The sequence below is a fragment of the Chaetodon trifascialis genome, chromosome 15, assembly GCF_039877785.1.
Source record: "Chaetodon trifascialis isolate fChaTrf1 chromosome 15, fChaTrf1.hap1, whole genome shotgun sequence".
Lineage (NCBI taxonomy): Eukaryota > Metazoa > Chordata > Actinopteri > Chaetodontiformes > Chaetodontidae > Chaetodon > Chaetodon trifascialis.
In genome coordinates, this window is record NC_092070.1 from 23,232,025 (window position 1) to 23,257,714 (window position 25,690).

General features: G+C 46.6%; 4 protein-coding genes across 4 annotated transcripts; 1 reads left to right on the forward strand and 3 right to left on the reverse strand.

Moving 5' to 3' along the window:
- The first annotated feature begins 100 nt into the window (after positions 1–100).
- Positions 101–11,609, forward strand: bcat2 (branched chain amino-acid transaminase 2, mitochondrial). The gene is made up of 11 exons (XM_070981261.1): positions 101–496; positions 2,022–2,093; positions 2,545–2,745; positions 2,968–3,078; positions 5,290–5,409; positions 5,516–5,679; positions 7,166–7,308; positions 7,422–7,507; positions 7,810–7,950; positions 9,346–9,420; positions 10,337–11,609. Exons 1-11 carry the CDS (start codon positions 479–481, stop codon positions 10,376–10,378), a joined length of 1,173 nt encoding a protein of 390 aa, XP_070837362.1. The 5' UTR covers positions 101–478; the 3' UTR covers positions 10,379–11,609.
- An 8-nt stretch (positions 11,610–11,617) lies between these two features.
- On the reverse strand, positions 11,618–15,016 carry ifi35 (interferon-induced protein 35). Its single transcript, XM_070981262.1, has 10 exons — positions 14,959–15,016; positions 14,616–14,642; positions 14,286–14,360; positions 13,858–14,016; positions 13,650–13,766; positions 13,420–13,564; positions 13,215–13,324; positions 12,947–13,130; positions 12,756–12,859; positions 11,618–12,589 (listed from the first exon to the last, which is right to left on the reverse strand). Exons 2-10 carry the CDS (start codon positions 14,628–14,630, stop codon positions 12,383–12,385), a joined length of 1,116 nt encoding a protein of 371 aa, XP_070837363.1. The 5' UTR covers positions 14,631–14,642; positions 14,959–15,016; the 3' UTR covers positions 11,618–12,382.
- Positions 15,017–16,218: 1,202 nt separating this feature from the next.
- On the reverse strand, positions 16,219–18,925 carry rpl27 (ribosomal protein L27). The gene is made up of 5 exons (XM_070981281.1): positions 18,873–18,925; positions 18,225–18,307; positions 17,739–17,908; positions 16,544–16,654; positions 16,219–16,304 (listed from the first exon to the last, which is right to left on the reverse strand). Exons 2-5 carry the CDS (start codon positions 18,303–18,305, stop codon positions 16,256–16,258), a joined length of 411 nt encoding a protein of 136 aa, XP_070837382.1. The 5' UTR covers positions 18,306–18,307; positions 18,873–18,925; the 3' UTR covers positions 16,219–16,255.
- Positions 18,926–19,440: 515 nt separating this feature from the next.
- Positions 19,441–25,055, reverse strand: rundc1 (RUN domain containing 1). The gene is made up of 5 exons (XM_070981280.1): positions 24,536–25,055; positions 23,193–23,351; positions 22,624–22,822; positions 22,426–22,521; positions 19,441–22,234 (listed from the first exon to the last, which is right to left on the reverse strand). Exons 1-5 carry the CDS (start codon positions 24,920–24,922, stop codon positions 21,372–21,374), a joined length of 1,704 nt encoding a protein of 567 aa, XP_070837381.1. The 5' UTR covers positions 24,923–25,055; the 3' UTR covers positions 19,441–21,371.
- Between the last annotated feature and the right edge of the window lie 635 nt (positions 25,056–25,690).

Consider the following 25,690-nt stretch of genomic DNA (forward strand, 5'->3'; position numbering starts at 1 on the left):
CACCGATCGACCAATCAGCACCAAGCTCTGTGCCCTGCAGTAACCACCAATGAGATGTTACGCTTTTATCACGCCTCCACCGACTTCCGTAATGAGATTCATGCGGTTAATGTACTGGGCAACTGTAACCAGATCAGTGTTATTAAAGTGATTTTGTGACTTTTTATCCCACTCACATTATCATGTCCGTCTAAAGAAGAGTCCACGCGGCGATAAATGTTTAACCCGGGAAAAAAGTGAAAAAAAAAAATCACGAAGTTGTCTGAAGCCGTTTAGGAAAGTTTCAGACCCTCCTAAGTCAAGTGTTTCTTTTGAAGGACTAATTTCCCTGAGGGGTTTTTTTGTGTGGGAGGTGTCTGAGTTCATCTCAGCTGAGCTTCGACTCGTATTTCAAAGCGGAACTCAGGTTGACTTTGAGCTCAGTGTGTGTTTCTACACGAACCAGTAATCTCGATTTTACAATTGTTACGTAGCGGCGATGGCAGCCCTCCGAACGGTGAGTTCATCGACAAACGTCTGTGTGCTGTTTATTATCTGTTTACATTGATTGTCGAAGTAAATGATTGACTTAAATAGGCGATAAGTGCGCCGATAATGACAGAGATAACAAAGCCTTATCACGGACCGACGTGTCTGTCCCGCCAGCATCGAGGGAGGCAAAACAAAACAGACTGGAAAGGTCATTAAACCAAACTCCGCGCTGAAATCTGCTGATTAAAATTGTCTTCCTTATCAGCTAAAAATAACACATAGTAAACCCCGAGCCGAGGACTTCTGTGCATTCTTTAAGGTTGGAGGACGAATTCGTCTTACATCTACTCAATTTATTGGACCTTATTTTGAGAAATTCTGATTTTTTAAAAGTTACCTAACCCGACGCATCTTAACCACATTTCGCCGTTTTGGTGAATGGTGCCGGGCGGACCACTTAGAAGATTTGTACATTATCAGTGTGCCGAATTGAAAGACATATTCTACTGATACTGAACTAGTCGTCGGTTTGCTTCAGTGTAGTAAGTAATGACGCTTTAAGAATGTTTTCAGTCACTTGTCCAGTTTTTTAAAATAGAGTTTGGCGTTAGGCAGGAAGGCAGCACCCATCTCTCTGGTCTAAGATGCATACAGAATATGCCAAGTGTTAAGCGTTTATGTAATTACCTCATTATACATATACAACACATTTCGCATTTGTGGTTAACAAAGTTGCCTACGTTGAGTTTAATGTTGACTCTAGACAAAAATGTTAGCTAGCATTGCTAATTGAACTTAAATTCCAGACTCTGCGTCCAAATGAACCAAAGAAAGAATAACATTGAATGCATCAGATGCTACAAACATCACAGCAAATACATATATTTAAGTTTATACATGCATATATACAAACAATCAGAGTCGCAATAAAGGCAACACTTGCATCATCCATTCAGCAGCCTGCACACACGGGCTCCTGCACCAGAGTCGCTCTGCAAGTTTCTGCAGAAGTTAGTGAAGCACCAATTATGCTCTCTACAGGACACTGACTGCCATGTGGCTGGCGGAGGTATGAGAGGCAGGTTAAAGTCAAACTGGGCACCATGTTTACGAATGTGAGATCATTGTGAAATGCCACCACTGCAGATCAAAAGATTAAGATTAATGGTTTTGAAGCATCCAGCTGCCTGGACTATGCAGCCATATGCAAGTTAAACAAGAATGGAAATAAGGTGCTGCACTGCCTGCCCAGTGTGGAGCAGCCTGAATATGTCCCTCACTCTAATTACAGCTCAGTAGGCAGCACCAGCTGTCTCCTACAGGCATGGTGCAGGCGAAAGGGTTGGTGCAGAGACACACACCCACAAACACACAATGTCAGACATGGTGTCCCTGAGTATTCCCAAAGCTGGATGAATACTTGTCACCTGGAAAGAAGATACATCCCATGCAGTATTGCCTTTACGCTCACGACTGCTAGTCCTGTACATAGAAGTCACTCACAGTGAGTGTGTCGTCCCGCAAAGACTTTTGTCATGTTTCTTTTGCAGGCACTCCATGGACGACTTGTTCAGGCCCTCCCCTTTTCCTTTGGCTCGCTGCGGTTCACGAGCTCCTTTAAGGTAATGAGGAAAAGGTTAACGTTTTGTTTCTCGCCAGGTGAGGCCTGCATCACCTCCATCCAGCCTGATTTGCCCGCTGCCCGTACATGCCTGGTGTTTTGTCTCGGAGCTCAGGACATTTATAGATCATTATGAGAAGACGGACGTGACAATTGACTCTTCGACTTAGCATTTAAAGTGTCCTTTCCTTCCTCTGTCTCTCCCTCACTGTCTGCCTGTTATAATTATTTAATTTAGTTTAATTGCACTTGATTCATTGTGTCTAATTGCCCAGACATGTCAGCACCTCAACTGACTCTGTATAACTCTCGACTAATTGTCCTTTGTAAAGCATGCTCTGCCAATAATGACGATGTAAAAACAATCACTGTACTCGTCGCCTGCTCTGCTCTTGTCCTGTCTACTTCCTTTCTCTTCCTGTCGCCGGCTCGCCTGTCCGCCTCCGTCTCAGGCAGCAGATCTCATCATTGAACACAACGCGGTATGCAACCCCAAGCCCGACCCCTCCACCCTGGTGTTTGGCAAACACTTCTCCGACCACATGCTGACCATCAACTGGTCTCAGTCGGGCGGCTGGGAAGCTCCACAGATCAAACCTTTCCAGAACCTGTCGCTGCACCCTGCCAGCTCTGCCCTGCATTACTCCATAGAGGTGAGTCAACGCCCTGCTGGCAGATCTGTGGCATTCCTGATGTTTTCACTGAGTGCAGCAACTCCTGCTCCTGCAGTTCAACTGGCAACAGTAATACAGACCAAGACTCTTATGCAAAACGACTGACGGTCACACGGAGCGAGTGATGTGCAGTTAGTAGAAGCTTAGTAAAAGCTTTACTCGTCTCACACACTTGTTGATGCCTGCCTGTCTTCTGTCCAGCTGTTTGAAGGCATGAAGGCGTTCCGTGGAGTGGACAACCACATCCGTCTGTTCAGACCCATGCTGAACATGGAGAGGATGCATCGAAGCGCTGACAGAAGCTGCCTTCCTGTGAGTTTGTACCCCACCTCGCCCTCGACAAACCCTCAGTGAGGATTCTTGTTAGTATCACACCTTTCATGCAGGCCTGGTTACTGTGTTTGGGTTGGAGCCAATATTTGAGCAGTTTCATGGCCAGTTCTTCACCAGAGTGGGTGAAGTTTTCCCACCTATAGAGTGCTGAATTGATGAGATGGTGAACTTGGTTTGGTATCTTCTCATGTAGAGAAAACTCAACCCAAAATGCAGCCCCTCAGGCCAATGTCTGGGGTGGGAGTAAGAACGTAAACATAGGACAAAGGTCCTGAAGGAGGGCCAATGTACGACACGGCACTACTGCTCCCACTAACAGCTTTCACACCAGTCCAGTAACTGGCACTGGCACTAACTAAAAGGCACTTCCTGCTTTAGTCCTGGTTCTGCTGTTGAGCAGCACAACATGACAACATGCACAACACCGGCCAGTCATATTGGTGCAGGTGCACGTAACCTTGTAGCTGCTGTGACGAACTTGTCAGATCTGTACAATCCAGCCTTCATCCACTGTGATGTAAGAATAAGCCTTCAAACAGTTCGTACTTCCTCTTCTGTACTCTGTAGCAACATGTCCAGCACAGCTCCTCGTTGTTTCGCCATAGTGCGTCTTAACATGCCTGAAATGATTCTCTTTCTTTTAAGTTGTCAAGGTGAGGCAGGTTACATTTCAGACTGCCACCCTGAACCTGTCAACCCTCCATGATGTTACGCAACAGCTTGGCAACATGCCCAGTTTAGACATATGACCCAGACATGTCCTGATGCAAGGCTTAATTTTTTACCACGAGTTCAGGACACAGCGGAAACTATGAGTCGTTTTTTACTGTGTGCTACATAGAAGAACACCATGTAATATTTGAATCATTAATTAATAATTAATTCTGTTGTTAATGCAATATACACATGTAATGGAAAAACGGCTAAACTTTTTTTTTCCATTAACAGCTGACTGTTAATGGTTTAAGGAAACTTTCTTGAAGTTTGACCTGATCTGCAGAGATGAAATGTTGATTACGTACGTTTTAAAAAGAGAGACTTTCTTATTTTTTACAAGTAAAAAGTTTAATTTATAAGGAAGGAAACACATTATTGCCCTCTTAAATACACTCGGGGTTTTGTTGCTACCATCTTACTTGGTCTGGTACGACCAGTAGCTCATGCTAATGGTTGCTAACTTTAGCTAATCTAATGCAACCTTAACATAAATATAGTTGTTTAGCTGATGTTATTATCACTTTTTTAAACCAATAAACAAGTTAGATAAACATATTTAAATGTTAGTCTGTGACATTTTAAAACAAACAGTAACACAAGTCTCAGTTACGCAGCCATATCTATCTAAAGTTAGCTAACATTAGCTAGCTAACAATAGCTAGTGTTTGCTAATATTTAAAGTTTATTAATGTTAGCTAGTGTTTGCTGATATCTTTCTAAAGTTTGCTAACAATAGCTGGTGTTTGCTAATACCTCAAGTTTACTACTATTAGCTAGTGTTTGCTAAGATCTGTCTAAATTTAGCTAATATTGGGAAGTGTTAGCTAATGTTAGCAAACTTTAGATAGATACGGCTGTGTAGCTGATGTCATTATCTTCTTTGTGTGTGCCACTGTTGCTCTGTGTTAGCATGTTATAAGCTAACTTAATAAATAAATCAGATAAAAGCATTGAAATGTAAGTTTGCGACATGTTAAAACAGACAGTAGCACATGTCTCACACACAGCCATATCTATCTAAAGTTTGCTAACATTAGCTAACACTAGCCAACACTAGCCACTTGGTCAAGTAAGGCTGTAGGAGCAAAACTAACATTTTCCATTAGTGAATGGAAGAATATTTAGAATATAGAATAATAATATATGTTATTTCTTCAGTTAAATGTTAAACGCTTCAAGGCCCATTCATTTAATCATTCTACAGTTATATCACAGACGTCCCCTGTTTTTAAAGCACAACATCTCAAGAGTTACACAGATGACACAAAAATAAAGGTCAAAAACAAAACGATGAAATCCTTCTGTGCCAATAAATGTAAAGCCTCGTATCAGGTCGCTTCACACCTGCTTCATCTGTAACGAACAGCTCAGTTCGTTTTGAGGTCAGCTGTGTTACTAAAGCAGTAAAGAGCGAAGAAAGCGAAGCAGTGACAAAGAGATGACAGTTAATGTTCTCGTCTCTTTCTTTTGCAGCTGTTTGATAAAGCTGAACTGCTGGAGTGCATCAGGAAGCTGGTGGAGGTTGACCAGGACTGGGTTCCACACTCCCTGGACGCCAGCCTTTACATCAGACCCACCTTCATAGGAACTGAGGTGAGCTTTAGCTTTAGCTTATGCCTTAGCAGCGCAAACATAGTGATCACATTCAGACTGTAGCTGAACGCCTGCCTGCCTTCTCCTCTTCCTCGCCCTCCTCCAGCCGTCGCTTGGCGTGTCTCGGGCAGGAAAGGCTATGATCTTTGTCATCATCGGCCCAGTGGGACCGTACTTTGCCACAGGATCCTTCAACCCCGTTTCTCTGCTGGCGGACCCTTCGTTTGTCAGGGCCTGGCAAGGAGGCGTCGGGGCCTATAAGATGGGAGGGTGAGTTTGAGCAAATTGTTGGTTACAACACTGGAACTGTGTTTTGAAATGTGAGGATGAGAAAGCAGAAAATGTGACGTTTCTGTTTGGTTTTTTTTGCACAGTTAAGTCACTGTGATGAACGTGAGTAGAACTCTAAAGTAGCACACGAGCTTTGTAACGCTGTCATGGCTGAGTAAGGTTTCTGAAGCGCTTCACGCCACAGCTGTGTTTTTGTTCAGCAGGTCTGGACAAAGTCCAGCCCCAGAGCTGGCTGGAATCAGCGTCACATCGATGCCAAAAAAAGACAGACGCGTGGACATTTTGTCCCGTGGTAGCAGGGAAATGACAGATTAATGAATGACAGCTCAAAATGTCCTCCATGAGTATGTGAGGAGGATCGTGGGTGTTGCAGTGCTCGTGATGGGGATGCATTCGGGTTTAGAGTCCAGGAGGAATGAGGCCGGACGAGTGCGAGAAGCACTGAACGACCTCATGAACTTCACACACTGAACAGTGGATTTATTCATCATTCTAAAACATCGTTTTTCATCAGAGGTGTGAAAGGCTCCAGCGGTTTGCTCTGCAGATACCGTCAGCGCTCCTCTAATCTCCACTCGTTCCACACAGCCTCTAATCACAGGCCTCAGTCTGCTATCCTGCAGTAACACATGCTCAGCTGGTTACGTAACACCAGTGGCAACCCACTCCACCCGCTAAGCCAACACAATCTGCTCCCCTCCCATCAAACGCAGAGGACGCACTTCAGCCATCAGGCCTGATTTAGCAGCAGCGTCACGGGACGGCAGGGTGGATGTTTCAGGGCGGTCGCTCTGCGTGTTCCTGCCGTGTTGTCATGCTTATTTCATGTTTCTGCGTGAGGAAGACTCACAAAACTGGATGAGTTTAGTTAATGCTAACATCTGCACACGTGGACGGTGCATCAGGGCTGTGCGTCTGTCGGCTTGTTCTGAACCCTGCAGCGGCTACAAGTTCATTTGTGCTGCTGAAACTTTGTGACACAAAAAAAGTGGACAAATTTGCACCACGAAGCATGACTCATCACTGGAGTGTTTACTGCGAGCTGCATTGTTCATTGTTTATTGAAATCCTCGCCGTCACGAGGGTGTGATGTGCGCTGCATATTTCTCATGATCTTCTCTAATTTCATGGCAGGTGTTACTTCAGTCAAAGGAAACTTAGTCTAGATTTTTGTTGAGATAGCGTGACGTTAACTTTCAGGATCCTTCCTGCTGGCTGCGCAGACGCCTGCCTGTGGATGCTGCATTGTCATTCATGTGTTTGAAACTCTAAACTGTCGCTGCCTCGTTCTCAGCTGGCCGCTTTAGAGGCGCATATCCAATTTCTCCTGAGGTCTTTTGGAAAGTCCCTGTGAACTGAACCATCCAAAGCTGCTTGGCGCGTCACAGCCTCAGATATTCAGTTTAGACAGAACAAAGGAAAAACAAAAATCTGAATTCCTCTCTGCTGTTTTAACCCTCTGCAGGAACTACGGCCCCACGATCGCGGTGCAGAACGAGGCGGTGAAGCGCGGCTGTCAGCAGGTTCTGTGGCTGTATGGAGACCAGGAGGAGATCACCGAGGTCGGCACCATGAACCTCTTCATCTACTGGACCAATGAGAACGGAGGTCAGACTCTTTTCTGTCTCGAGTGTTTCTGAGTCACTGGGACGCTCTGGGGTCTCCCGTCCACATCGAGTATTGTTTTGACTGAAGGTGAAACTGGTGATGTGTGTCTGCAGAGAGGGAGCTGGTGACGCCTCCTCTGGATGGAATCATTCTCCCAGGAGTCACCAGACAGTCTCTGCTGGACCTGGCCAGAGACTGGGTGAGACAGCCAGAGGACACCAAACACAAACTGTCACGCCGGCCTCAGCCGCACAGCCGCTTTAGAGGATCATTATGGGATGTTCTGATGTTGAAAGAGGCGTTCTGTTGAACAAACACCAGCGAGCTTCAGATTTGGCCTGAGTGTCTCCAAACTTTACTCACAACCCCCTGAATTAGCCCACGAGGGGCCACGATCAGATGTTTCTTTATTCCAGGAGCCCAAGAGGCTGAAAGCTGCTGCAGCAGATCCTTAAACTTTGATCCCACCTTGATGTTTGTCGCTCTCCGTGTGTCTGTCAGGGTGAGTTTAAGGTGACGGAGCGCACGATGGGCATGAAGGAGCTGCTGGGGGCCATGGACGCCGGGAGGGTCCTGGAGGTGTTTGGAGCAGGGACGGCCTGTGTCGTCTGTCCTGTCGGCAGCCTCCTCTACAGAGGACAGGTAGGACTTCACCTTCTCTGTGTTTCTCCAGTTGCTCGGCTGCTCTGCGGTTTCATTTTAAAGTGGCAGCCCAAAGGTTTCAGTCCTGGTTGGTTTGGCAGCAAATGTGGTTCAGTTCTACAGATCACAGAACTCTGGGACAGTAAAACAAACTGTTATCGTATTCATAAAGGAGTCAGGCAGAAATTGGCCTTTTTACACCATTCTGTGAACCGTGGCCTGATGTTACGCTGCACACAGCAGATAAACAGCTACCTGGCTGACAGGTGGGAGGTGTGCCGCCTGTTGCCTGCAGCTCGCTGACAAACAGTCAACTCGTGGTTCAACGGCTGAATGCTTTTAATGTGAAGCTGCAGCAGGAGGAAATGTTCGGTTTGCATTAGCAGTAACTTAACGCAGCGTTTCCTCCAGGCACGTCACAGCAGACAGACGCCCAGTTTGTAATATGCAAATACACAAGTATTGCAGTACTGGCATCAGTGGGTCACAGGCTCAGTCAGCAGTGAGTTCAGCTGGACATTTAACAGACATTTAAATGAAAATCTTAAAGGTTGTAGCTTTAAATAAGAGGTCACATCACTCTGTGTGGTGAAGTCTTCCTTTGTTCAGCTGCTCACTGTCTGCTGACTGGAGGTCTGCTGACATGAGTCCAGTTACGACTGTTAATCGTCCTGGGTAGTAAAATGTAACGTCCACCATGGCCTCTCCCCTCCTCTCCCCTCCTCTCCCCTCCTCTTTCCTCCTCTCTCCTCCCCTCCCCTCCTCTCTCCTCTCTCCTCCTCTCCTCTCCTCCCCTCCCCTCCTCTCTCCTCCTCTCCTCTCCTCCTCTCGCCTCCTCTCTCCTCCTCTCCCCTCCTCTTTCCTCCTCTCTCCTCCTCTCTCCTCCTCTCTCCTCCTCTCGCCTCCTCTCCCCTCCTCTTTCCTCCTCTCTCCTCCTCTCTCCTCCCCTCCCCTCCTCTCGCCTCCTCTCTCCTCCTCTCCCCTCCTCTTTCCTCCTCTCTCCTCCTCTCTCCTCCTCTCTCCTCCTCTCGCCTCCCCTTTCCTCCTCTCTCCTCCTCTTTCCTCCTCTCTCCTCTCTCCTCCCCTCCCCTCCTCTCTCCTCCTCTCCTCTCCTCTCTCCTCCTCTCGCCTCCTCTCTCCTCCTCTCCCCTCCTCTCCCCTCCTCTTTCCTCCTCTCTCCTCCCCTCCCCTCCTCTCTCCTCCTCTCTCCTCCCCTCCCCTCCTCTCTCCTCCTCTCTCCTCCTCTCCCCTCCTCTCTCCTCCTCTCCCCTCCTCTGTCCTCCTCTCTCCCCTCTCGCCTCCTCTCTCCTCCTCTCTCCTCCTCTCCCCTCCTCTTTCCTCCTCTCTCCTCCCCTCCTCTCCCCTCCTCTCGCCTCCTCTCTCCTCCTCTCTCAGATGTACCAGATCCCGACAATGCAGAACGGTCCAGACCTGGCAAAGAGGTTCCACAAAGAGCTTACTGATATTCAGGTGAGAGCGTTGAGGTTCAGTAGGTGATGTGAGGGGTGGCGACTCCTAGTGGCCGAAAAAGGGAACTGTTAGAAAAATATACAGAATACGTTTATACATACTTTCAACCTTAAAAGTAAAGGAAAGCAGAGGCAGGTGACAGGGTGAAGGTCTGATAATGATGAGTTTCTCACTGCTGTTTAGGCCAGTTAGTACAATTCAGGTCAGCATTCAGTGACTGAAGCAGGGCTGATTATTTTCATTGACAGTTAATGTCAATTGATTAGTCCATGAAAAGGAAATAAATGGTGGAAAAAGATTCTGAAATACTAAATTTTACAATATATAAACAAGCCAGACTCCAAAAAGGTTGGGACACTGTTAGGAAAGATGTGGAACGCTCCAAAAACACCTGTTTGGAACGTTCCACAGGTAAACAGGCTCACTGATGACAGGTGACAGTTCATGATTGGGTATGAAAGAGTAATAGAAAACGCATTTTGTGGTGCGACCTCTCACTGTTTTCTAACGTTGTATGCATCCTTTTTCTCTGGTTTGCAGCTCAGTGGCTCATGATGATCGCCCCATGTCAAAGCCAAGATGGCTTCTTGTGCGATGTCATGAGTCTGGACTGGTTTCAGCCAGTTCCACATCTGGGAGTGCGGCGATCATCATGAGCCACTGAGCTGCAAACCAGAGAAAAAGGGACAGTTTGCTTGTGAACGGTTGAATTCTGACAGCGTGCCGTCTTTTTGGGGATCTTTGGCTGTTTTTCTTCACGAGATGTGACTCAAAATGCAAACTGCAGCCCCAAAGCAACAACATCTGGAACCTCTCAGGACTTTAAGCGTGTCATAGCGCTGCTTTAACGTTTCCTTTAAAAAGCATCCAGTAAAACATTTTCTCCTCTTCACTCTTCTTCTCTCGCTTCATCCAGTACGGACGCAAACCGAGCGACTGGGCACCGCTGGTCGTTTAAACGGCCTCATTGCACATGCCAGTCGTATCAACAGTTCCAGAATTCCAGTTTTGACGACCAGCAGCCCCCCCCACCCCCACCGGACCCCCACCTCCAAACCCACTAATGCACTCCATCTTACTCACCCAGGACTCTCCATAGGAAAACGGTTGGTGGTTGAATGTAACAGCTTGTTTTGGAAAGCAATATTAACAACAATATGCAACGTTCCGAAGCCGGAAAAACAGGCGTCATAGGAAGGAAGAAAAAAAAGTTCTCAAAGCGGAAAGACGACGTGTGCCTGGAGGGGATTTCTGTCAGCGTAGCACGACTGCGCTCACATCTGTAAATGAACTGAAGTGTGTATACTGGCTTCATGTGAGGACTGTGCTTATCGCTGACCGCACAAACATTCACTCGCATCAACGCTGCATTCTGGTTTTAACAAAAAAAAACAAAAAAAAGGCACAAACTGACATGTTTTGGACAGAGGAGGTAAAATATTTGCAATACTAGAGCAGAAACATTGTGTGTAGGATGTAACATTAGAGCATCCTGTAAGCGCCGTCATCAACAAATGTATAAAAATGTATTTCACAAGAGGAAAAAACGTATGTTAACATTAACCTGTGCTGTTTACCTGTGAGTGGAACCTGTTCTGTTACCTTCGTGTTCACAGTGTCGCCGCCGTCTTCACGGGGCCACGTCACGTCGACGCCACAGTTTGCACTGAGCTTGTTTTAACGTCGCCGACGCGTCTGAGTGTGACTCAGCTTTTAGGAAGGAGCCACAGCGGCTCCGTGTTCGTTGGCTTTGTTTGTTTAGCACAAAACTCTAAGAGGTCGAGATTAAAAAGGCGAGGTCGATGTGAGCTTTAGCACAAACGGTTGGACAAAAGGCCGCTGAGGAAGAGGGGGGCCGCTGAGGAAGAGGAGGGCGGCTGTTCCTCCTGCACTAGTTTGTGTTTTATCATTATGAAATCAGTGTGTAGTAACCTGTAGCCTGTGCTGTTGTTTTGGGATGTTTTTCCTGGTTTTGGTGTGAAATTAGGCCGATCGTCTTCCAAAGTGTTTTCTTCTGAGTGTGTGCTGTTCACCGTCTCTCCTGAAGTGCCTGACCTCAGTCTGTTCGCTGGTTTCTGTGGATCCTCACACACTCGTAGCGGGGACGTAGCTGGATTCTTTGAGTACTGTCTTTTTTTAAATGTGCTGTTACTTTTACTGTTTTTACAATAAATCTGATCTGAGCTCAGTCTTGTTTTGCTTCTGAGGTTCTTTAATTTACATGCAAAACCAGCACAAAAATGCATTTTTTCCAGTTCAACTTCAGGATTTCATCATCATTCACAACGTTTACCCATAAAAAGAGCAGCTCGACATATCAGCTGGTTAGCTTAGCTTAGCACAGCACAAAGACTGGAAACAGAGGGAAACTGCTAGCCTGGATTTGTTCAAAGGTAACCTCTCTAAAGCTCACCAATCAACACGTTTTATGTGGTCTAGGTTGTGTTAAAATTAAGTTTCAGGGGGTTTATGCATCGGACGACAACCTCCACGAGTCTCTGCTGTTTTGTTTTGGGTTTTTTTTGCAAATTATCGGTTTTACGCTTTGGTTTTTGTGCAGACTAAAAAACTTTGATGTAACTTGTTGATTAGCTGTAGAGGTGCTACTAGCTGTCTCTCTAGTTCCAGTTGTTTTATGCTAAGCTAACCAGCTGCTAGCTGCAGCCTCGGTGCACTGAACAGACATGAAATACTGCGTTATTGATCATCGAGCTTCAGCTACACTTCAACAACAGTGTTACATTTGTCCACCAGTTTTCAGAAAAACGCCGTCATATTTCTCTGTCAAAGCGACACCAGGTTAAATACATTCTTCATCTATGAATACAGCAGTTGTAAGTTTTGTAATTCTAGGAGTTGATATCAGATCAGAGATTGTGTTTGAGGATAAAATGATGCTAAAAACTAAAATGTTCTCGTCTCACCCCGCGTGTTTTCTGGGTAATGGTGATAAACGTACGGCCTACTGCTCCTCTTCCTTTCGGGAGATGCCGTCAAACAGGGCTGAGGTGTGCTGGCCCAGCGGGTTGTAGAGGAAGGCTTCGATCTCTCCGCCGCCGTTGATGCTTTTCTGGAAGTGGATTTCCAGCAGATCCTGCAGGGTCTCTCGCTCCATGATGTCGGGGATTCCCGTCAGCAGCACCGTCCGAGGACACAGAGACATCTTGGTCTGGAAGGTAAACGCCACAAACACAAAGCGGAGGGTCAGATTTTCATCTGGAGATGCTTAACACTGCGAAAAATACAACTAGAACTCCAACTTTTCACCCAAAGGCGGATCAGAGCTGAAGCTCCTGCTCCTCCTCTTACTCCACGGCCTCCTGACAAACGCGTACCTTCAGGTTCGTAATGTTTCCGTTGAGAAAAGGAGTCACTCTCACTCTGTGCATCTGTTGTAGCTTCACTTCGTGGTACTCTGTATCTGTCAAACCTTTGGCCACTGGCAGGAGAGACACTCATCAGCTGGGACGGTCAATAACACGGCTACATTCCACTGTCTCACTATAAATATCATCAGTGTCCTCACCGCCCTTCTCCACGAACGCAAGGACCACAGTCCAAGAGTCCGCCATCATTTCACAGCTGTCCACTTCTCCGCCTCCGTTTCTGCTTTTGGAGAAGTGGATCTCCAGCTTGTTCAGCAGGGTCTCCTCGTCCATCCTGGGCAGGTTGGAGATTAATATGCGGTGAGGACAAACCTCGGAGTCGATCTGCAGGACAGAGAGGCACAGATCACTCACACATCAGACTCCCAGAGGTGTAGAAAACTTTGCATGTTTCCGTCTCTGCTGCACCTCCACCAGGCTGGGCACCATCAGCTGAACCGGTCTGGCCTCCACAGTGATGCTGCACTCTCCTCCCAGCTCCACCCGGTGCTGCTTCGTGTCCAGGATCTTCTTGGCCACTGATGACAGAGGGAGCGCAGAATGATGCATCATGGATCTCATTGTTAGGATAACACAGACTCTACCTCTGCTGGCAGCTTCCAGGTAAACTCACCTACGTCTTCCTCAAATGTAACCAGTGCCGTCCCCCCGTCCATCGGGTAATATATCTGTGGTTCCATTTCAAACGTCGGTGTGTCGGACGGCTTTCCCGTCAACCCGTTGAAGAACACGTCCCTCTCAGGTACGGCGCCGAACACCTGAAATCAGAAAGGTACAGGTGTGCTGAACATGGCGCGGCTCAGCTGGCTGCAGGCGGCAGCGCGTTGAGTGAGATAAACGTACGTCAGTCTGCTGCTTCAGGTGTTTGTTCTGGGCCTCCTCCTCCATCAGCGCCGCCTTCACTGCCTCGATCTCCTCCATCAGTTTAGCCTCGTCCTGCAGGATCAGGTCCAGCTGAGCCTGCGAGACAGAAAAGTGCTGCTCAGTGACGCTGTGACATCAAGTGAAGGAGCAATGAGACAAAAACACCTTCAGACTTTAAGATCCAGACCTTCTCATGTTCAATCTTCTGCTTGTAGGCGCGCTTGTCCTCCTCCAGAGTCTGGCTCAGTTTCTCGGTGCGCCGTTTGAACTCCCGCGTCAGCTCCTGCCGGTCGTCTCTGCAGGCGGCGAGCTCCTTCTGCTCCTGCAGCAGCTGCTCGTGCTTTTTCTGTGGACACACAGGCTGCTGTGGATTTAACACGTACGAGAAACTCATGTGCTGCACTGAAGTACTCGAATACAGGCAGACTACTCAAAGCTCAGACGCTGTGTGTTCGACTGAAGCTGTTCATCAATCAGAGGCTTTAAAGTTTCCTTAGAGCTCCATTTTTGTCATCTCTCTTAAATAAATTAGAGCTGGTTCTTGTGTAACCGGCGCTGCCACTGCAGGCCACTCTCCACCTGCCTCCCACCAACCAACCAGGAGCTCATGTGCACCTTGTAGTTGGTGATTAAAGCCTTGACTCCCTCCAAGGTGTCCGGGGTTGGCAGTGAGACATCCAGAGATAAACTCTAAGGCATAAAGACACAGATGGAGGGTAAACAAACAAACAAACAAACAAACAAACAAACACCTCTCTTCAGATTGTATTTATCATGAGTAACGAACAGAAGCTTTGCTTTTATTATGAGGATGGAGTTAAAACAGAAATCCAGGGGAAAAGACTGGAGAGGAACATTACTGATGATTTTGTAAATCCTCCTGTGTGATATTTATGTTTAACATCATGAACAACAACAACAGGAAGAAGAAGAATGACGCCTCACCTCGTCTGATGACATAGTGAAAGTAATCTGGAAGAAAACACAAAGTGCTAAAACTTTTACATGCTATCAACCGAATTCACTGCATTAAATGTGCTTTTTAAGATGTGACCAACAAACAGAGAGTGTGTTAATGAGGAGAAACTACAGATACATCTGAGCCCTGCGCTCACAAGACCGCCGTCTCAACGACTCTTAAAATCTTTAAAAACGTCTGAATAAATTTAAATAAATCAAATTCAACAAAATGTATGACAACTGAAAACACCTACACTTCATATTGATGTGTTCATCTAAACTCAGACTTTTCTACTTTTCATTAAAAGGCAGCTGGATAAGAACTTACCTCCTACCGACGATCTGTACTGAAATCACTCTTATCCTTTCAGTTTCTTTTTCCCAGCGACCCTGAATGCGTCTGGTTTCTCCATCAGGGGGCGCTGCAAGTGGTGACATAATGCTGCGTTCGTTGCCGTCGGAAATATGGGCACTTTACGTTACAGCGCAGGCTACCATGCAATGTGGGGTTCAGAATCACGGCCGAGGTCAGGTAAACGAGGACTGACAGCAGGAGAATACAAGAGTCAATGAGTGATGAGGAAAGCAAGTGACGTAAGGGGAGTGAGGTAGGTGAGAAATGAACGTGGAACAAAGAAAATATGGATAATTAGTAGCCAAATTCAAATTGAAATATTTCAAAATAAAAGCCCGTTAAAAATATGGCAGTTGTCAAATTGAATGTGAGATTTTTAGACAGTGATTTACAGACAGCAAGCAGAGACAGCACAAACACAAGCTGTCAGCTGCAGAGGACAGCAGAAACACTTCAGGATGACAGGTGTGGAGAGGAGAAAGAGACCAAGTGCCTTAGAGGGAGATTACACAGACCTATGGAGGGTAAATGGCACATAGACTGAACATTTAGTCATTCGAAAATATGAAGAAAAAAAAAAAAGATCAGTGTACACACAAAATTACTTAACGCCAAACTTTAAAGAAACACTGACATGAACCCATCGAACAGTCGTCTCTGGGAGCAGGTCGTTTACGGACAGCTGATCAGACTTAAATACTGCGTTCGTGTCCTCGGATGTTTTAGTGACTCAGGTTCAAGTTTGCAGCCATTTTCATTTTATTGTTGATACAAAATAAACCTTTATTGTCCCCAGTATCACCATGATATTAAGTTGAACACCATTCGATTAAAGAGAGCTCGTTTACTGAGAAATTATGAGTGAAGCACATCAGTGTTTGTCTTAAGGTGGAAATCTACTCTTTACATCTTCACGCCAAACTGTTAAAGCTTGAAATCCAGCTCACAGCCTGACTTGTTTGTGATGTGTTAAAGTTGTGTGATGACACCTGACAGCTGCCACCTCTTGAAAGCAGTTATCCATTTCAAAAGAATTTTCACAAGTATTGACTATAATCATGTAGAAACCGGATCAATAATCATCACCCATTTCTACCAGACAGTGACAGTTATATTTCTCAAGAAAACACCGACAGCTGCAACGACAATAAACGTTGTTTTATTTACTTTGTGCGTTTTCCTCCAAAACAACTCAAAAGGGAGAAAATGTCAATAAAGAGTCGACAGTCGAAATCCATTTTTTAACATTTATTTGTGAAATCAGGTGAAGTTAGAATCTGAGCTTCTGGAAGAACCACTTGTTCTTGCCTGTCTTGTATCTGAAAACAGAAAAAACAAAAGTAGCACAGGTGACCAAACTAAACTGAACCACACATTAAATCTCACACTGCAGCAGCTTATTTCTGTTTGATTGGCCTCTGAAGGTCCAATCAGAACACATGGATTTGACTGATCATTTCAGCCGCCCTCCACATTAACATCTGAACAGGAAGCCGAGGTGGCGTCAAGGAAAAAGGAACCAACAAAACTACAGGAGCTCTTCCAGCAGGGGACTCACCTCTCCTCAAACTTGACCTTGGCCTCCCGCCTGGCTTTGCGCTTGAGAGCAGGGTCCCTGAAGACGTCCTTGTTGACAACAGTTTTGTCCAGAGGAATATCCACAGAGTATCTGAAGGAGAAGAAGACAACAGTCGAGTAATAGACCCTCCACTTGTTCAAGGACGGTTTCTTTAGCTGGTTTTAAAATCCTCATTTTATGACTTTCTGATGCAAAAGAGCCGAACAGTTTGACATTAGAGGTGTCTCACATGAGCAGATGGAGTTTTCTAAAGAAGATGAGCATTACTTTATCACTCAGATCATCACAAGGTGTTCACGCCGTAAACTGCTTATCAAATCTATGTGTCTGTTTCAGTCCACATCCGCTACACAGAGGAATTCAAAGGTTACCTGAAGTTATGAGGCCTTCGATGCAGCTGACTAAATGCAGGCAACATATTTAAGTGATTTAAACAAGTTCATAACCTCTGTTCAACAATCATCACTTATGTTCAACGTTGCTCCAGAACAACATCCAGTGTCTAAATTCAGGTTTACATTCAAAACCATCATCCAGTTCACTTCATATCACATCTCATTTCTTATTCTGGCTCATTTTCACAACCTGTCGACAGTTTAACATCTATTAACAATGATTAGAAAAGAAACTGAATCCTGCATCTGGAGCCACAACTGTGCTTTCTGAGAGTGACTGGGACTCATTTTAGAGGAAAAACATCAGATCTGAAACCATAAATGCTCCATCAGCTCCAGAAAAAACATCTCGAGTTTATGCGCCAGGAAGGAAAAGACAACGTTTGGACCGTCTCAGATGTTTACACTGATGTGTGGAAATGAAAACATGTTTGTAAGAAGCAGTCCTTAGCTTTAGCTCATCGCTAGCACTACATGCAAAAGCATTTCTAAGTTCAGCAGCTGGAAGTTTTCTGACCCCAATGACCACAAGTTTGCACCTCTGACTTTCAAAGCAAAGCAGCAGATATATTTACTGCTCATCTTTTACTCTGATCATTTCACAGGGAGAATTACATGTCAGTCCCTATTCCACAAGACATTTACTGTCTTTTTACTGTCTCTAACCATCACTACATTGTTACTGTTGGAGAGTAAGTGCTGGGCGTATGCTACCACCACCACCATCAAACAATGGAACATCCTACCACAGGAAATAAGCAGTGACGGGGGACACTGACCTGGTGGGCATCAGGTGGTTGTAGTTGAACACCTTGACGAAGGCCTTGATCTTGGACCTCTTGGCAATCTTCTTCTTGCCCATGGTTGTGGTCACCTTACGGGGATAGCGGTCGATGCCTGCGACCAGAGCGTGGCTGTAAGGACGGTCGGCTGTGCCATCATCAATGTTCTGCAAAGAGGCGTTAATAAAGGGGACTGTGTTATCAGGCGGACCATCCACAGTGGAAAAAACAGCTGTGATGCTTTGACATCTTTCCTGCAATTTCACATACATCTGATGTGATTTTGGTGAAGTTAGTCAGTACTGTTGGTGTCAGGTCGTGGGAAAAATGCCGTTAACTCCATTACTGATAAACATGGAGCACTGACAGTGAATGAACTGATGTGTTGTTCGGGCTTGTACACATTCAGTGACATCTTTTCTTCAGACCCATCATTAATGTGCCTTAATAAGCAGCAATCATCCAGCCAGAGCCATGTTTTACCTTAACGATGACAGCTTTGCGCCCGGCGTAGCGTCCAGCTAGGACCATGACCACCTTCCCAGGCTTCATAAACTTGCCCATTCCTGCCACAAAGAAAACATGGTCGACTCATGCATCACCGCAGCAAATTCAACACATCACAAGCAACATCATCAACGTTAACCTGACCAACTCAAACACTGAAACTTAAAGAAATTTTACGTTTTCGTGTCGCTGTTACTGCCTGACTAGCCGGCTAAGTTAGCATTAGCCTCCTGCTAGGAAACGGATTTCAGACCATTTCCACAGCCTGTAACATTTATCCAGCTTTGACACAGGCCGATCATACGTTTACAGTTAATTAAACTAGAAATACTCTACATAACTCTTAACGCAGCCTGAACATATACAATGGGTCTCTTAAAATGACGCTTCAGACGGGGACTGTGTGTCTACATCAAGGAAGCTGCCATGTTGAAATGAACCGTACGGAGACGAAACGCTGCATTAACATCTTATTTTGTGAGTTTGTCAAATACAAACACACGAAAATAGCACTCGCATATTAACTAAAGGAGTGATTGGTGTAGTGTGATGTGATAAAAACTGTAAAAAATAGGCTGATTTACAGCGATGGTTTAAGATTGTTTCAAGGGAAATTTCACTTACTGATGCTGTTCTACGGCCACCGCTAACAGGAAAGGAAGTCGAGTACGTGTTTGTCAACTTTGACCCTGCCGATTTGCGGCGTCACTTCCTGGTGTAATTTTCTTAGCGTAAACAGAGTTCCGATCTTTTTCTAGATCCCCATAAAGAAATGCATCAGTGCGGAACACGTAGGACGGACCTGGTCTCAGATTAGGAAAAAAGTAAACCCGTACCCACGGATTTACAAACGGTGCCCCCGATGCGTAAAACAGCACGGAACCCAACGTTCCGTACCCGCCGGAACCATCGGCACCGGCGGGCACCGTTTGTAAATCCGTGGAAATCCGCGTAAAACGATACGGAACCAGGGTTTTTATTTTTCAAATATATATTTTGTTTGTACAAGACACGGCGATCGTCGCCGCAAAACGGAACCGTACCGTTTTACATATCAGCGGGTTCGGAACGTTGGGTTCCGTACCGGTTTGTAAAGCATTAGCACGGATTAACTGCTTTCTTCTCACCTGACACCAGGGGGTTCCGTAGTTCCCTAATTTCTTTCAAACTGAGAGGATAAGGACTCATGAGCAGCAGTGGTTCATTTGGTTTGTTTAATTCATTGACAGCTGTAGGGATGCATTAAACAAGATAAAAACCAAAAAATAAACACAATTCATATATCCCAATATATTTATATATTTTGTGATTAAAGCAATGAAAGAAATAGAACAAATAGCACAATTTAAACGAGTCAGTGTCTTTTTTCCAGACTGAACGACTACAGTTCAGCAGCTACACGTTTTCTGATATGTTCAACCTCAGCGCTGAGCCAAAACATGGCGTCTAATAAATAAATAAATGTCGGAAATCACAACATAAAAGCTGAACAAAACACAACAAAATGGGAAAACAGGAAACAAAATAAAGCATTACATTGACTTCACAGAACAGAACACAAAGTTTCCACTGACACAGTAACATAAAACAAACGATAAAATGTCTCCAGGTGCACTCGAGTCACAAAGTGCACTAAAGGAATTCGATTTCATCTCAGCGAATAAAAACGCAGTGATCTTTTATCAGCATGCCTACTCACACATCCACGTGGGCGCAGGAACACCGAGGTTTCAATCCCATGAACAGCAGGGAAACATACAGCAGATATGAACTAACGTCAGTTTAATAGCATCTATGGTTTGTACATTCAGTGTTTCAGGATATCATACGTGCAACTCGGCCGTCTCAGGAAGATAAAAACAAATGAAAACCTGAACCTTTTCTATCCTACAATCATGTCACATATGAGATGTAAGCCATTACATCCTTAAATAAACCCTTATCACACAGCATCGTTTCATTTGAAGTCCACCTGAACAGGAGAAAAGCAGCAGTTCATACAGGGTCTGTATGTTCACACACCTGAACAACCGTGCAAGAAGAGACGAACAGCCTCGCTTTGAAGGAGCTGAGAGCGCAGAACAGCTGCATGATGTCACAAAACACTTAACTCGACGTTTGCCCCGTGCATCATGATGGCGGCTGGAGTTGATCACGATCAACCAACGTGCTACGATAACGAGCTCCATAGCAGAAGACACTGAACGATGGAGCGGTGCATCACAGGCTCCTGGTTACTGTGTGGAAGCACAGTATCTAAGAGTGATCTGCACATTATTTTCCTTCCTGGACCGTCACAGTGGGCCCACATTACAGTACTGACTACTGTACAAGCCCACCCTCTCTTTGCTGCATAGGTTAGGTCACTTTCACGGGGGGGCGGGGAGCGTTTGGTCATCTGCTGATCACCGCTTTGTTAAATCTGTCCGATGTGAAATACTCTGGCTCTACGCTCTGATGATTTTCACACCTAACTCTGTGAATTAAGATTTATTTGGGCCAAACCACAGCTGGTGGTGATTTTTGGGACGGTGGAAAGTCGAACCACAAGTTTCAATTTGCTTCTGCCGCGTTTCAATGAAATGTGTTTTACGATGATAAAATGACTGTTTTTGTAAATGGAGTCTGCTGGCTTTGGTGAGAGCGGCTGTTTCTGCTGAAATCATGTCCCCATTAGTCACTCAGACAGAGAAATGATGGGGTCAAACAGATGAGTTTGACCCCAATGTGGCGACACTGAAATCGTGGACCAGCATCAAGTTTTTTTGATGGATCTCTGGGAATGACCGAAGGCTGCAGAGGTCAGGAAGGCTGCACTACAGGTGAGGTAATCTCGATCTCCGTTCTAAGGCATGTTCACAGTACGAGTGGCACCGTCATCTTGACATTTTGGCATCTTAAACAAAGTGGGATATGCAGATTATGGTTGCTCATAGCTAAAGCTCACATGGCGTGATCATCCATGCATGCACTGCAGACATCGAACACTTGCACTGTAGATGGGTGGCTACTTAAATAACCTTTGATAAGGTTACAGACTGACGGCACAAAGTCATTCTGTTGGTCCTGAATGCCGCGTAAGAGCAGTGTACTTTCTGCCACAGATTCAGGACTTGTCCCTCCTCAGAAAGCATCCTTTATATTCTTCAGCTGCCGAACAGCCAGGTCCACTGGGAGGTTGAATTTGAGGTGGCTGATGCGGCCCAGGATTCGCAGGGCTCCTTCGAAGCCGGTCTGGGCCATGTAGCTCCAGGCCTGGTAGTGCGGGTGAATCAGAGTCCCGGACTTACAGAGCAGGTTGAGCCACGACACCAGCCGCTGCTCGTTCAGAGCCATGCACACCAGCGCTTTGAACTCTGTGTCTGGTCCTCGTTTGTAGCGTCCGTGCTCCTTCAGCACAGTGTGAACGGCCCACAGCAGAGACTGTTTGGGGGTGACCGTCACCGGGCCGCCCCCTATTGGCAGGCTGAAGGACTGTGAGAGCTGGCGGGCCGGTGACTCCACGAAGGCCTTCCCGTTTTTGGAGTGGTAATATTTCACAAAGAGCTCCCATGGGTGCATTGTCTGTGGAGCTGCTCTGTACGGCAGCAGGCAGGAGATGGGCGCCAGCACCAGGCTCATGGTCTGGGAGGGCGAGAAGAGGCCGTGAGCCAACAAGTCTTTCAGAGCGAGCGCCAGCTCCTTCCTCACAGAGGCCGTCAGCTCGTCCCGCGGTCCCAGAGCCGCGTTGCTGGTGTAGTTGACGACATGCTCGAGGGAGGGCTGTCTGCAAGAGGCCAGCACTCGCACCTTGTCCACGGCTGCCTCCAGACGCTGCAGCAGGGGCCCGTAGTCCTGCGCCGCCGACTCCTGTGGCCACATGCTCTGAGGAACGTGGCCCGGCGCGCAGCCAAACTGGCTCGCGGCGAAGATTTGCAGCACGGCGAGGGCTTTCTGGATCAGCTGAAGGCCGGTCTCTCGCATCTTCTGCGCCTGCTGCGGGTCCACTGCAGCGAGAGGTGGAGAACCAGAAGAATACGTTCATACTGGGCAGAAGCAACGACTCACTCTGACACATGGTTCAAAAACAGACAGACATACGGATGTTTGAGCTCAGAGCTGTGAGCCGTCAAAAGGCATCGAGTCAGGCCTCTCCTGGTTTTATCACTGCAAACGTTACCTGCATCTGGAAACTGACCTTTCTTCTTCACTCCTGGAGTTCTGGCATCGGTCCCTGCTGCTTGCGGCTGCTGGGTGTGTTCACCGTCTGATAAGAGAGGGTTCCCCACCTCATCTTTTGGAGGGAAAGCAAAGTCATTCATTAAAGCAACAAAGAAAATAACAAGTGTGGCATCAAACGTCTGATCCACTGACAGCTTGGCCTGTGCATCCGTACCCTGGATGAAGCTGATGAACATCTCCAGGTCTCTGATCTGGGTCTTGAGCTGCTCCACCAGCTGCTCTTTGACCCTGGCTGGGTTCACGATCTGAGCGATGGCGGCGTCCACTCTCTGTCTCAGCTCCTCGGGCGATAAGCTCCCGATGTCCTCGTTAAGGTTCACATCCAGCTTTTTGATCAGCTCGTCAATGATGACCTGAAACACGTGACACAGCGTGGAGGTGAACGCTGAGTGGAGGCGGAGTTTGCAGATTTCTAGTAGTGTTTTGTGTTCGTGAGAAGCTCTGAGACTAAAGCCTGGAGCATTTAAAGAGCAGACGTTTGACTTGTGTCACCTGATCTGAAACAGACAAACATGACGCTGTGTGCTCAGCACACCTGAGCTCTGAGTCCTGATCATTCGGGTTTGACACAAACGTTCAGATTAAACCTGTCGGGCTTCTCATGTGCCGTGTTTTAATCATCACTTTCTGTATGAAAACGAGCAGCAGGTTCGTCTGAGGATTCACGGCTGGTCAGACGACCTGCAGCCGTCATCACGTGGCGAGCGTCACATCGTTTCCCACCTTCTGCCTCTCCATGACGACGGACTGCGGCAGCGAGTCGTAGCTGCCCTCCTGATAGGCGAAGCGCTCCAGATCATCCAGCTGTGTCTTCAGCTGGAAAATGAGATCCTTCTGTTTTTCCCTCTGAGCCTCCAGGCGCTCCCTCTTCTCCCTCTCACTCTGACGGGGGAAACACACGATGAGTTTCATTTCCACAGACAGAAAGCGCCGAGCGACCACAAAACCACAGCGAACAGCGTGACAATTCACCACACCGATGCCAACATCAATATTTAAGACTGCACGGAGTCACGCTCACAACATTTACACAGAAAGACACAAAGCAAACTCTCCCAGACACCAGGTATCATACTCACCAGATCCCCCTGCAAGTAAAGCATGCAGCGAGGGAGAAATGACACAGAAAGACCTTTAGGGTGGAGAGTAAGACGGGCGAGAGCTGCAAAACATGACGAGGTGAGGCGAGCTTCAGTGAGGACTACATGTAAAGAGGCAGGGAGTCAACAACAGCGCAACAAAGCCGGCGGCTTCACGGCCGCAGTGCACACAGAAACCTTTACTAAACAGATGGAGGTCTGCTGGAGGCTTCATTGAACCTGCAGCCGTGACTCACACACTTGTAGCAGCGTTTTCCAACGGAGATAAGATCTGTGGAAACAAACAGAGGTGGGCGCAGCAGCCTCGAGCGTGACGCAACACGGGCGCTGTAACGAGCTTCAACGAGAGAGTTCACAGCCACAGACGCTGTGTGTGTGTGTGTGTGCGTGTGTGTGTGTGTGTCCAGCGTCCATCTATGTGTCCTGCTGCACATTAGTGTGGTTGAGTGTTTCCTGTCTCTGTGAAGTCTCTGCATGACTGACAGGTGAATGCTGACTAAACCTGCAGCTAAACACTACCCCACTGATCTGCAATGATTTCCTCAAATCATCGATTATTAGTGGTTAAAAAAAGTCAGAAAACAGTGAAAAATATCAGTCAACACTGTCTGAATCCCTGAGTGGGACTTAGACAGTAGAAAACACACACACACACACACACACACACACACACACACACACACACACACACACACACACACACACACACACACTGTTAATCTCACACCTGTGGCCATAGACGGAAATAGAAAAGCGGAGTAATTACAGTCCAAATCTACGTAGTGACGTAATATGGATCACTAAAATAAGAGTAACAGAATAAAGGACTCTCCATCATTTGATTGGCAGGTGTCAAAAAACGGTGTGTGTGTGTGTGTGTGTGTGTGTGTGTGTGTGTGTGTGTGTGTGTGTGTGTGTGTGTGTGTGTGCGGGATCATGGTGGCTCCATAAATCCAGACACCTCACCGAGTTCTCCAGCTGTTTGGCGTCCTGGGCTCTGCAGCCCACCACATGCGGGCAGCCCCTGAAGGCGAACTCCTCCAGCTCGGCCAGCATCCTCTCCTTCTCTTCGCTCTGAGCGTGGACGATCTGCTTCAGGCGGAACTGCACCTGAGCGAAGTGCGAGGTGAGCGCGAGGAGCGAGGAGTTCAGCAAGTCCTGCTCCTCTTCCAGCTTCTCCAGCCTCACAGCCATTTCCTCCTCCGTGGACGAGCACCTCTGCGGCGGCTGGCCGGCGGTCCCGCTCCCGCTCTCATCCTCGGGACTGGCCACAGCGCCCACCGGTGCCCATCGCTCCCCAGCGCCGGCCAAGACAGCCTCGCTGTCCGAGGCTGACAGCTCCTCTGTGGACATTTTGGATGACGGAGTTCACTCCAGCTGTTTGTCTTCGTCGCCACTTTATTAACACTTTGTTCCCGATGCCTCGTTTTCTCCTGCTGCGCAGACGACAACACGGATCACGATCAGCACCGAGGAAACAGGTGCATCGCCATCTTGGGAAGGATGATTCATACGTCAAAGCGGAGACGCGTCAAGCTGACTATACGCAGCGGGGAAATACCGAAAGTATGGCATGGTTGTCGTCAGAATAAAAGCATCACTATTACAGGAAACGTCCAATTTAAAACTGCACATTAAAACTCTTGAGCAGATTATTATGCGGTCGGTTTTATGATCCTTACACAAAAAACTTAATTAATTGTAAAATTTCTGCATTGAACATGTTAACGAAGTGGAAGCACAGAATCAAATCAGAAAAATGATCATACTCAGTTACATCCCACCGCTGTGTAATGTACTGTAAATTCATATACATTTCTGAAACAGGTCTATTCAAATTTTAAAGGAGAAACGAATGTTAAAAGCTTATTTAATTTTTAGGTGATTTTTAGGTGAAAGTACACCCGATTATTTCTTGTATAGTGTGTAAATGTAATTAAATCGTAATTAAATTAAATGTAATTACGGCTTTTATTTTGAATTGTATAATCGGAAGTGTCGATATCTACATCTACCCAGCTTCACTGCTCACAAGGGGGAGGATAAACCCAAATAACAAATCACTAAACAAAGCCTGACGTCCAAACGGCTCAAACAGCGCGACGTCAGCCTAAAAAGTGG

Bases quoted from the DNA above. Each gene is read 5' to 3' on its own strand.
- rpl27 (XM_070981281.1), bottom strand. From the start codon at position 18,305: ATGGGCAAGTTTATGAAGCCTGGGAAGGTGGTCATGGTCCTAGCTGGA. The intron at 17,909-18,224 runs GTAAAACATGGC...GCCTCTTTGCAG, and splicing joins GCAAAGCTGTCATCGTTAAG to AACATTGATGATGGCACAGC. The intron at 16,305-16,543 runs GTGAGTCCCCTG...TTCTGTTTTCAG, and splicing joins AAGGTCAAGTTTGAGGAGAG to ATACAAGACAGGCAAGAACA.
- ifi35 (XM_070981262.1), bottom strand. The intron at 13,767-13,857 runs GTCTGGATCTTA...TCTGTCTCGCAG, and splicing joins AGAAGATTGAACATGAGAAG to GCTCAGCTGGACCTGATCCT. The intron at 13,565-13,649 runs GTACGTTTATCT...TTCTGATTTCAG, and splicing joins ACCTGAAGCAGCAGACTGAC to GTGTTCGGCGCCGTACCTGA.
- rundc1 (XM_070981280.1), bottom strand. From the start codon at position 24,922: ATGTCCACAGAGGAGCTGTCAGCCTCGGACAGCGAGGCTGTCTTGGCC. The intron at 22,823-23,192 runs GTGGGAAACGAT...CACGTGTTTCAG, and splicing joins TCGTCATGGAGAGGCAGAAG to GTCATCATTGACGAGCTGAT. The intron at 22,235-22,425 runs GTCAGTTTCCAG...CTCTCGCTGCAG, and splicing joins TCCAGGAGTGAAGAAGAAAG to TGGACCCGCAGCAGGCGCAG.
- bcat2 (XM_070981261.1), top strand. The intron at 2,094-2,544 runs GTAATGAGGAAA...CCTCCGTCTCAG, and splicing joins GGTTCACGAGCTCCTTTAAG to GCAGCAGATCTCATCATTGA. The intron at 2,746-2,967 runs GTGAGTCAACGC...TCTTCTGTCCAG, and splicing joins CCCTGCATTACTCCATAGAG to CTGTTTGAAGGCATGAAGGC.